The sequence below is a fragment of the Primulina huaijiensis genome, chromosome 2, assembly GCF_012295235.1.
Source record: "Primulina huaijiensis isolate GDHJ02 chromosome 2, ASM1229523v2, whole genome shotgun sequence".
Taxonomy (NCBI): domain Eukaryota; kingdom Viridiplantae; phylum Streptophyta; class Magnoliopsida; order Lamiales; family Gesneriaceae; genus Primulina; species Primulina huaijiensis.
This window is the reverse complement of record NC_133307.1, coordinates 30239034-30250149: the sequence shown is the minus strand read 5'-3', so window position 1 is coordinate 30250149 and position 11116 is coordinate 30239034. Positions and strand designations below refer to the sequence as shown.

Sequence of the window (11116 nt, the reverse complement as noted above, 5' to 3'; positions counted from 1 at the left end):
ATATATGACAAACCTGCAATTCTCTATAGTTTTGGGAAGTGATTGAAGAAGATTGCCGGATACATTCAAAATCTTGAGCTTTGACAAACATCCAATTGAATTTGGAAGGAATTTGATCTGATTTGAATGCACGTCTAATACCACAACATTCAGCAGTCTTGCTGTCAGAGATTCTGGAATAATCTGTCCAAAAAGGAAAAATTATAAAATTAAATTCCTATGTTAAATCTAAATTTCTTCAATTTAGAGATTATGATGCTCGGACAACCTTAAACTTGGGAGGCCACATCCGTTTTTTCTCAACTATTTGTTAAAAGCTCAATCATTTCAAAACCAAAAATTGAAATTAAACTATCATAGGTCCAAGTTTGAAGGATTGACCTTATTTAATATATATTTATTTATATAAGCTTCACCAATATTTTTTCAAACAAAAAATTCGTCACCTTTCAATCGAGTCCAGTTTTCTTTCATTATGTTTTTTCCCGAAAAAATAGTTAGTAAAATAAAACTATTTCATCAAACTTGTCAAACTCAGGGCCAAGAAAAAACAGAAAGGAAAAAAAACCTGGAGATTGTTATTGGAGATGTCTAATTTGCAGATGGCAGCTAGATTAATGGTTGGATTAGCCGGGAAAGAGTCCAAATTCATCCCTCTCAAATCCACTATTTCAAGCTTGTCCATGGCTTCATCTTCTTCCTCCTTCACCATTCTCTGATTCCTTCTCATGTTCATCTTTCTGCTATTCCTCATATCACACCTCACCTGCTGCAGCTCTTCAATCATCATCTTTGTATAATTTCACGCACACACACACACACGCTCCAATCTGTATGCATATATGTGTATATATATATATAATTCCGAGTAGTGTAAGAATGGTACACAGAGAACAAGTGTACGCAGAGCTATATATATATATAGAGAGGGATAGGGATAAGATACGTGCATGAGGAAGAAAGTGGAGAGGACGTGAGTGTGGAAGAAATGGGAGGCGCGTGGGGATGACGAATGGCAAGTCCAAGTTTCCGTGTACTGCGTATTGACGTTACCAGATCCGAAAAAGTCAACCTTTTCGGTTTTCTGTGGTGGCCACCAGCTTGCCCGAGAAAACCGCTGGTCTTCCCATTTATTTTATTTTTTTCATTAATGTTTTAAATGTTGAAGAGTCTGGCTTGATCCAACTAATATAGTAAATTAACTTAACGCATAAGAATTCAAAGGCATAAATCGGTTTAAATAAGATTTTGTTTATCTAATGAGTAAAAAATTTGATCCTAATTATCGAAAGCTAGTTGTGTTTCGCTTCTAAATAAAAAAATTCAAAAACAACAAATCTCGCAATATATAAATAAATGAATTAAACACTATATTATTCCATAAAAAGGAAGTTTGTTCTAACAACCAGAAATTGAAAAATAAATGGTGCAGATTTGTTCTAATAAAATACATCAGCTTAAGCCTAAAAATGTAAATAACAACATCAGCAGCTAGCAATAATGTCACCATCCCGAAAACTCATGAGTGTGATATTATGTCATATTTAATTTTCGAAAAAGTAAAATTATTTAGGTGAATTTTTTTTATTCCTATATATTTGTTATTTTGCGATTTTGATATTATATGCATTTAAATTTCAATCTTAGTTATGTATCTTCCGAATTTTGACGAATTTAGTCATTTTTCATCAGGAATATTAATGTGACACTTAACACGTCAACCCACATCAGTATTAAAATGACGCCACATCGAAAAAAGACAAAAATTACCAAAAAAAACAAGGATAAAGGACTAAAGCTCAAACATTGAGAACCAAAATGACGAAGAGACAATCACAAATAACCAAACAAACAATTTCTCATTAGTTTAGAGTATGATACACATCGAACTGAAATTTGTGAGATTTGAAATTCTTGAATTTGAAGTTACTAGCTTGAATGAGATGACCCAATTGTATTGTTTATATCAAATGAACACCATTATATTAGGTCAATTATGTAAGATCCATATTTGATCTCATGAAAAGAAAATTTGGAATTTTTGATGGTTGTTTAATTTACTGTTAGAACAGGGTAACAACAGTCGAAAAGAAATGTATTTATAACTGTAATAAATTACCAACGAGGTGGATGAAAAGGACAAAAGAGCGAAACTTAAGAAGTCAAAGGCAGTTGCAAATAATTTCTTCATTGCGACAAAAAATTAATTTTGTTCGCTTTTTTGTGTGTGGAATTTTAAGGCATTGGATAAAGACTAGTATAATATATTAACATGATCACCATTTGGACTTCTGTGATTTTTTAATTATTATTATTACATGTCAACATTTTATGAGATACGTGTTCTTTTTATGAACTCGACGTCTAAACATCGCGGGGACGCCTTCCAACCGGTCATTTCTGGAGGTTAAATAAATATCTAATTTTGGTCATTTTATTATTTGGTTCATTAAGTTTTTTTTAGATATGTCTTAAATTCACATCTATTATATCTGCATTACGTAAAAGCCACAATAGAGATAAATTAGTGTATGCATATATTCTATTTGGATTACTCATAAAAAAAATTATTACTTTTTATGTCAAAAATAATATTATTTTTTATTGTACGTAACTATTTCAAATAAGTTGGTTCAAGGATGTGTATTCACTTATCCAAAAGTATCCACTATTTAAATATATTCCACAGAGAAATAGGTGTACTTCGATGTAACAAATGATAACAATTGAATGATACATACATTTAATTAATTTGAGATAATCCATAATATATTTTCAACATGCAATTAAAATATGAAGAACCAAAAATTCAAACAAGAGAGATATGGTGTGGGACATGCAATTGATTATTTTTGAATTAAAATGGGAAGTGTTTCTTGCATGCATGTGATTGTGAGTCATCAAATTCTTTAATGGCTTTTTAATTAGTTTTCCACCCCCTCTGAATAATTTGGCAGCACGTGGTCACTTGTACGACCACGTATAATTTCCCTTTCCGTCGATGTATTTGAATTTCCCTCCCCTTTCAATATAATAATAATATAGCCACCATCGTATGCCCGTACAGTATCTTTGTCAATTATCTACTTAATGCATTGTTGATATATCCAGTCTCGAGATTATTCTTAATGTTCGTTTTGAATCGGGGAATGGGTTTGATATCAAGTTTTAATATAATTAGTAATTAGAGAGCTTCGAATTCGAGTGATTTATTAAATTAAATTTCCTTTTGATTTGCTGAAATCTCCAATATACGTGATATTGTAACTTTAATCGAATTGAGTTACATCTGATAATAACATATCGAGTTAAATATGGAGTCTATCTGACTTATTTGATTGACAAAATTACATCAAACATATTGAATTAGATGAAGCAAATGATTTGAAGTGATTCGTTTGGTTCAAGATATACTTTTTTTATAAACCTATGTACTTATATATATATATATATATATTTTTATTACAATATAATCCACAACCGCTGAACTATTCAGGTTCTGAATATGAATAAACTATCTTTCAAAAATGATTACGACATCAATAATTAAACAAAGTGAAGCAATTATTCAGCGGTTAATTCGGAACTACAGCAGATCAGTTCGGAGTTTCCAATCCTAATTACAGTTGATGTGTCTGACTTGAGCTTCACACGTAATTGTAAGTCATTCTGATTTCATTTTAAGACACATCGTAATCTATATAATATTCTATCTAATAGGACAAAAATTATGTAACTATGTGCTATTAAAATATTGGTGTACTTTTGGTGTACCCGCATGATAACAATTCAACGATACATTTATATATTTTTAATTTCAACTTGTAACTAAAATACGAAGAACCAAATTTTTAAACGAAAGATGTGGAAATTTTAACGGATCATTTTATAGAATAAATATATTTTATTCCTAAAAAAAAAAATTAATGACTTCTCGTTTAGCACTTGTACGACTAGGTACATATTTCCTTTTGGTTCAATCCATTTGAATTTTACCCTTGGAATAAAGCCACCATATCATGTCCGTACGTTTATTTTATCACTCAGTGGTCTACTATTTTCTTATTCGACTTAAAGATTTTTTTAAATAAAATATACATTCGAATATTATAATATTATTGGGAATATCCCATTTAACATATTTTATTTAGTTTTAATTTGCATTGCTTAAATTATCATCCAACTACTGATTAATTTGGAGCCGTGTAATCACTTTAACTACTACGTAACACAAACATCCCAAAAATAAGACGAGATATTAAATTTGAGACCCAACGTTCTAACTTGCAAATACGAGAGCGAAAGTTTTCCAAACAAAAACGAAAATAAAATTCCTTGGAATATATATAGCCAATATTAGAGTATTAATTTTGCCAATTATGATCTATTTAATGCATTATTTATATTTAATCTAGCTAAGAATTCTTAATGATCATTTTGAATGAGTGAATATGCATTTAATTACACAAAAAAAAAAAAAAACACACACACACACACACAGAGTAAAAAACTTTAGATTCATTACGTAAATAGATCACCACATTTTATCTAATCTACAAAGACCATGAAAACAATCAGTTCATCAAACAATCTTTTTTCGAAAAAAAAGTGGTACCGTCTCCTTTGAAAAACAACATTAAGTAATAAAACATCAGCAACTGTATTTCTTGTTCGAAAAATATGATGTAGCCTAGTCGAAAAAATCCAAGCCATGTGATTCGAATTAATAATCAAGATGAAATTCCAATCGTACTTCATCATATTCACCTCAGTTTCATTTTGAAGCAAGAAGTAATTCAATTTTGAGTAGTTCATGCATTATCTATGGAGTTAGTTCTGTATTATTGATATAGACTTGATATTGGTCAAATATTTACTCAAACGCAAGGCTCTAATCCTGCCCTCATTATTTTTAAATTTTCTTTCATTCCATTATAATTTTTTACCTTTATTTTGTGAACTACGTACTAGTTTTTACGACAAAGTTTAAAGAGAAAAATACAAATTGGTTATGTTAACTTGCCTAAAATAGTGACATTGGTTATCTAGTTAGTAACATTTAAGTCTTGGCATAATAACTTTTCTTCTTTAGCAGTCTCGATATGACATTGGATATTGTTGATGTGACATGAATAATTTTTGACATGGTGTTTGATGCTACTAAGGTGTCTTACGATAAAAAAAGTTAAATTTACAAAAGAAGGAACGTTATTGCACTAAAAATAAAACTTAACTAATTAGCTAAAGGGCGAAAACAACAATTTGGCCAACTTACAGGACCAATTTCACAATTTTCCCAAATATTAAACACACACACAAGATTTTAATCTCTCTCCGATCTTGAATGAGTATTGTTGTTTCATACGGTGCCTATTGGCCAAGGATTTTGTCATGTGTAGATTTTCAAGTTTAAGCCAAATACCAGCAACTAGGATTGTTAATTAAACGATTTAAACAGGAAAACCGACTGGATCGTAAATTTTGGTTTATATGGTTGGGTTTAAATAGTTTATCGGTCGATTTCGATTTTGGTTTTTGATAATTTCGGTTTTAAAAATCAGGCTATTAAATGAATGAGTTGATGAATAGTACTCCGGAAGCATTTTGTTATATCGAAAATTTGTACGTACCTCAAATTTAATCTAATTTTGAAGGTTTATTGTTTCGTTATGAATGTCTGTGTTGGTGGTGTAAATTCTCGTTATATATAAAGAGTAAAAAATCAATTTCTATTCAAAAGTTAATAAAAAAAATTAATTTTATTTATTAAAAATAAATTATTATTATTGCTTTCAATTATACATATGGCAAATAAAATTTTAATTAAAATATAATGATTTTTTTTCTTCATATATGCAGCGTGATAATTTTGTTAAAAAAAACTTATAACTATATTTTTAAATTACATAATTTCAAGATTGGAAATTATAAAATAAGAAAATAATTTTAAACATGTTTTTTTTAAAAAAACAAGTTCTTTTGTCAATTATAGCATTTTTGGGTACAATAATTATCACTGCTCAATAAAGTAATCGAAATGTGATGCCATTAATTTTCTTGCATATCTGTTCAACTATTTAAAAATAAAATGATGTCCAACTATTTTGATTTTTTATTATAATCGAATAGTACAATTAGTTCTATATATAAATCATATATTAAAAATCATGAAATCAATTTCAAAATTCCCATTGCCAAAATTATAAAAATTCAAAATCTATGACTTTTTAAAATTTCGTTTTTGATTTCAAATTGTGAAAGCTAATTAATCACCAATTTAGAAAATATTTCTATCTGAATCGAATAAAAAACGATAAAAATGAAGAAGAAAAGAAACATGAACTAATATGCATATAGAATTCGATTTGAAGGGAGAAGAGAGACACATAGAAATGTACGTAAGTTGAAGGTAATTGATAGAGAGAAGAGGGGGAGACACATGATAAAGGTTTTAAAAGTCCACCCATTTTTTAGGTTAATTACTATTGATAATTTTTGACATTTTATAATTGTAGTTTATGTTTTAATGTTTTTATTTTAACGAATTTCATGGACCAATTAAAAGTCAATTGAAATATTGAATATCTTTTATAAAGTTTTCAAAAGTTAAGGTTGAAGTACTTGATTTAATTTTTAAAAACACTGTAAAATTTTATTTTAGATATCAATAGACTTCTATAGAAATTATAAAAATCTAAATTGAATACATATGAACGTTTAAACTCCACGTGACTATAAAAGTATTTAATTCTACAACGTTGAATAGGCAATCCTTTTTCATATATCACTTTCTTTTTATTAAGAACACTTTAAATTCAATTCTTTTAGTAATTTCTTTGATTGATCGAAATCAAAATTTCAGAAACCTGAAGAAAATAGCAGCTAACAAGGTTCTTTATGAGCAGGCAAAGTAAGAAAGAAGGGAAAAAAAGAAAAGTTTATTTATATGATTTGGATTTTATTTCCTTTGCTTGCATCATTGCATGCATTCTGCGAGCTGTCTCTTGGCTGTCTTCTCCACTCTAAATTTAAGCATTTTCTGGTGGTTTCTGCCTTTCGAAACTACTCTCAATCGGTGCAACTCGTGCGACTGTCACGTGTAGACGTCCCTCGACTATATTCCTCCATCCGTCTTACCAACTTCTTTAATTGATCAAACACACGCAGGCAAATTCATACAGATCCCTACTCTAACTCTGAGGTTCTTGTGTGTATTTAGCATTTATATATAAAGAGTTGTGTGTTTTAAGCAAGGGATTGCAGAGAAAAAGATAGAAAATGGTGATAATTGATTTGAGGCAAGTGATGGCTGCAATCCTTACGTTTTCAATGTTCATAATGCTGGGAAACATGATCAAGAGGGACCATATCGATCCACTTTTTGTAAGTTAAAGAAAACCTTTCCTAATCTGTTTTATCAATTAAATTTAGAGTTTATCATTGATATATAGTTTGAGCTATATTGGTAAGTATAAAAGAATTTTAAACAATACATGGATAATTTCCCTTTTTTGCATCTCCACTTTTGACTAAAACCGCTTGAACACATATATATAAGTGGTAAAAGATCAGTTTTGACTTTTTGAAAAAAATAGTTTTGAGTTAATTTTTAAGGGCGGTTTTTTCATAATCAACAAGATTATCATGCTTAATTGAATTTTCTTTTCTTTTAATTCATACATCAAAGATTTTGTTGGTGTTGCCCTCTTTGAAAGTGATCTATGCATGAAACGGAAATATATTTACTAATTTCTGAAATTAATGACTTTACAATTCAAAGAAATTAAAATTAAGGCCATTTTTTCATAGATTTTTAAAGATTGATAAGATGAGATAAAAATTTAAAAGTTGTCACCGTAAAAATTGCATGTATATGATGAATTAATCAATTTTCTAGTATTTGTTGAAGGAAACCGTGCAACCCAGAGCCTCCGATAACAAGTTCATAGTTTCGAAAGCCACTGATGTTAGACTTGTTGAAGAGAGTTACGGCCCCTGGCAGGAACACTACAAACCCGCCAAACATTGCTGGAAAAAACCTGCAATCAGTAAGTTTGATCTCCGAATGTAAATATATTTATTCAGAAAACCAATTATATGTAGAATCTTAATTAGTTCTATTTTCTTTAATAAGATTACTATTAAATTTTTAAAATAATTTTTTGTTTGTCATGTGCAGAAGGAAAAGATCAGTCAAATGGCTATATCTTTTTCTCGTTGACTCATGGCCCTGAATTTCATGCTTCTCAGGTTTTTCCTAAAATTCTTTTGCTCGTCTTTAAGAAATACATACATAAATACATATACAAATATATTTAAATAACATTACGTTGCATGTATCTCAGGTTGCTAACGTTGTGGAAGTAGCAAGGCGACTCGGTGCAACACTTGCACTTCCTGATATAAAAGGAATCAGATTCGGAGAAAAAAAGTGAGTCTAATCATGAAAATTATTCTAATCATAACTTCGATAAGATTTCTAAATACAAGGAAAACTTTCAAAAACCATCCAATAAGTTGATCTAGATAAGGTTTGATAATCAGTCAAAATTTAATCTTAGGGCAATATATTGGAGTTTTTTCAATTTTTGGTTCGATTTCATAATAATACTGATGTATCAGCAATGATGTCAGTATTTGCAATTCTAATAATTTTTTACCTTGAGTACGATGATTTGCAACTATTCAACAGTATCCATCTTGTGCCATGTCAACACTGATAACAAAGTTGCAGAACTAAAATTGAAAGTATACTTGTTAGAGGACTAAAATCACAATCAGACTCCAACGAATAAGATACATATATATCTCTATTATGCTAATTTACAAAATTCTACAGCCACCTCTGGCGTATTGCATTAATTTTTTGTTGTCATAATAAACCTACTGCATGTAAGGTATTTTCAGGTCTTTTGGAGATGTCTACGATGTCAACAACTTCGTTACAAACTTGAAGGGAGTAGTTCGAGTTGACAAGAATCCACCCATTGAACTATCAAACTCGAGCCTGCCCATTGTGAGGATCCCTGAAAGTGTTTCTGAAGATTTAATCGACTCAGAAATTGTCCCCATCTTTCGTGTCAAAAGAAACTTGAGGATTGTCACTAGCTTCGATTCTTCACCAAGGACAAAGGCGAAAGAAAACAATTTAGCAAGTTCATACCGGTGCACTGCTATGTTTGAAAGCCTTAAACTTCAAGTGGAGTTGCAAGAACTTGTTGATTCTACTGTGGGATCATTGCGGAGCCTGAGCCAGAAGTCTAAGGGACGTTTTGTTGCGGTCGACTTAAGGGCTGAAATGATGCAGAAAAAGGCTTGCCAGGAGGCTGATGCACCGAGTAAACGGTGCTATGATGGGAATGAAATGGCGGAGTTTTTGACGAGGATTGGATTTAAAGAACAGGTGATCGTCTATTTAACTCAGACAGGATGGCAGGGTGACTTTCTCAAAGAATTCAGGAATGCTTTTCCCAACACTTTTACTAAGGTCTGGTAACATAAGAACTTCATAATATCTTTTTTAAAAATAATTTTTTAGAAGATAATTAGAAGTCATTTTCAAATGTACAAATTAATTAAACCTAAAATGTTGACGACTATTAGTACTTTGCCATGCTAGGATGTAATAATGCCGGCTTATGCAAAGGCCAAGCTCTTGAATTCCGAAATACCTGAATACGAAAGATTCATCGACTTTCATATTTGCTCACAAGGCGATGTGTTTGTGCCAGCGGTCATGGGAAGATTCTATGCCAGCGTCGTGGGGCAAAGGGTCGCCTCTGGCAGGACACAAGTGTTTGTTCCGGCCAAGAAAGTTGGTGCCTCCAATGATTCTGCCGATGATTACCTATCCCTTTACATTCAGAAAAAGAACCATGACGCGCACTCATGTTTCTGCTGAAGTTATGTATTACGCATATATGTCGTGTCATCGTGCATAACTATAAATATTTGGTGTGTTCGGAACTTCATAAAGATCAGTTGTAACGTTGCATTGTAAAGTCGCTCGCAACTCATAATGAGTTGTGACTAAATATAATTAAATGTCGTATAATGTATGCTGAAGTTGTGTTTTTATTTTATATATGTTATAACTTAGCATGATCAAATAATGATGATGATGATGATGATGATGATGATGATGATGACGACGATGACATACTGATAAACACACTAGGGCTGCTGGAGATTTTTCTGCCATGACCTTTCTATATGCAATTAAGTCAGATATCACAATTACAAATAGCTGAAAAGTATTTTAGATAGGAAGAAGATCGTATCTCGATGATGTATGTCTTCCTTTATTTATTGTGGAAGAATGCTAAAGTACATGAAATTCGAGTTTTACAAGGAAAGGCTCAATGTTAATTCACTACAAAAAAAAGGCTTTAAGAGTGGTTTATTTGACCATTAGAAGCAGTTTGTAGCAGCTTCGACGCTTTTACCAATCGTTTTGGGACCGGTCCTGTTGCCGGCGCTCCTGAAGTCCTATAGAGGCGGTATTAGTATTTGGAGAGATTACTAATACCGCTCTTAAAGCTAATGATCAATAGAACTGGTTTTCCTATTTAGTACAGTTTTAGAAGCGGGTTATAGAACAGTTTCCAAAACCCTATTTTTTTAGTGCATGTGGTTGCATGCATTACATGAAATTAAGGATTAATCATACTGTTGGTCGCGTTGTTGTGTCTAAATAAGAGATGCCGGCAGCTCATTAGAAATTTGTGTCATCTTTGTAAGGCGTGGGACTAAACTTAGTATTCTTCAAATATTTATGATAGTAACCACGACAATTATAATTTGTTATTATGACTAGAAAAAAGCATGTGCACTACACGTGCAACATGACATTTTTTTTTTAATTATTTGAAAGAGCACGTGAGGTGCACATAGCACGGAGGAAACCGTTGCAGTCGAACCATTGAATAATACATTTTATTATTAAATCTTTGAATAATATACTTTGTTATCGTTCCAGATTTAACTGTGTAGTTTTCGCAATGACTTTTTAATATTGAGTACTTCCACATAGTTTTTTTTTCTAGATTATATTCGTTTAGGCAGTCAATATTTTTTTTATTATGGTTAACATATACGTGATCTATATAAGAATTAA

The 11116-nt window shown here is 30.9% G+C and overlaps 2 protein-coding genes across 3 annotated transcripts in view; one reads left to right on the top strand and one right to left on the bottom strand.

The window, feature by feature from the left end:
- Positions 1–874, bottom strand: part of LOC140971520 (plant intracellular Ras-group-related LRR protein 6-like) — a 2372-nt gene extending 1498 nt beyond the window's left edge. The window contains exons 1-2 of the mRNA XM_073433820.1: positions 569–874; positions 14–183 (exon numbers count right to left, since the gene is read on the bottom strand). Coding sequence (XP_073289921.1) covers positions 14–183; positions 569–790 — 392 coding nt within the window. The 5' untranslated portion in view covers positions 791–874. The remainder of the gene's footprint in view (positions 1–13; positions 184–568) is intronic.
- Positions 875–6813: 5939 nt separating this feature from the next.
- Positions 6814–10044, top strand: LOC140961483 (protein MANNAN SYNTHESIS-RELATED 2-like). 2 transcript variants are annotated; one of them, XM_073420048.1, is made up of 6 exons: positions 6814–7383; positions 7910–8048; positions 8180–8250; positions 8346–8431; positions 8908–9487; positions 9620–10044. In XM_073420048.1, exons 1-6 carry the CDS (start codon positions 7279–7281, stop codon positions 9899–9901), a joined length of 1263 nt encoding a protein of 420 aa, XP_073276149.1. In that variant the 5' UTR covers positions 6814–7278; the 3' UTR covers positions 9902–10044. The 2 variants fall into 2 exon arrangements, with proteins under 2 accessions (XP_073276149.1, XP_073276141.1); XM_073420040.1 differs by having other exon boundaries at positions 7898–8048.
- Positions 10045–11116: the final 1072 nt, after the last annotated feature.

Excerpts from the sequence above, each read along its gene's own strand:
- LOC140961483 (XM_073420040.1), top strand. The coding sequence starts at position 7,279 with ATGGTGATAATTGATTTGAGGCAAGTGATGGCTGCAATCCTTACGTTT. Across the intron at positions 7,384-7,897 it reads ACCATATCGATCCACTTTTT|TATTTGTTGAAGGAAACCGT; the intron begins GTAAGTTAAAGA and ends TCAATTTTCTAG. Across the intron at positions 9,488-9,619 it reads TTCCCAACACTTTTACTAAG|GATGTAATAATGCCGGCTTA; the intron begins GTCTGGTAACAT and ends TTGCCATGCTAG.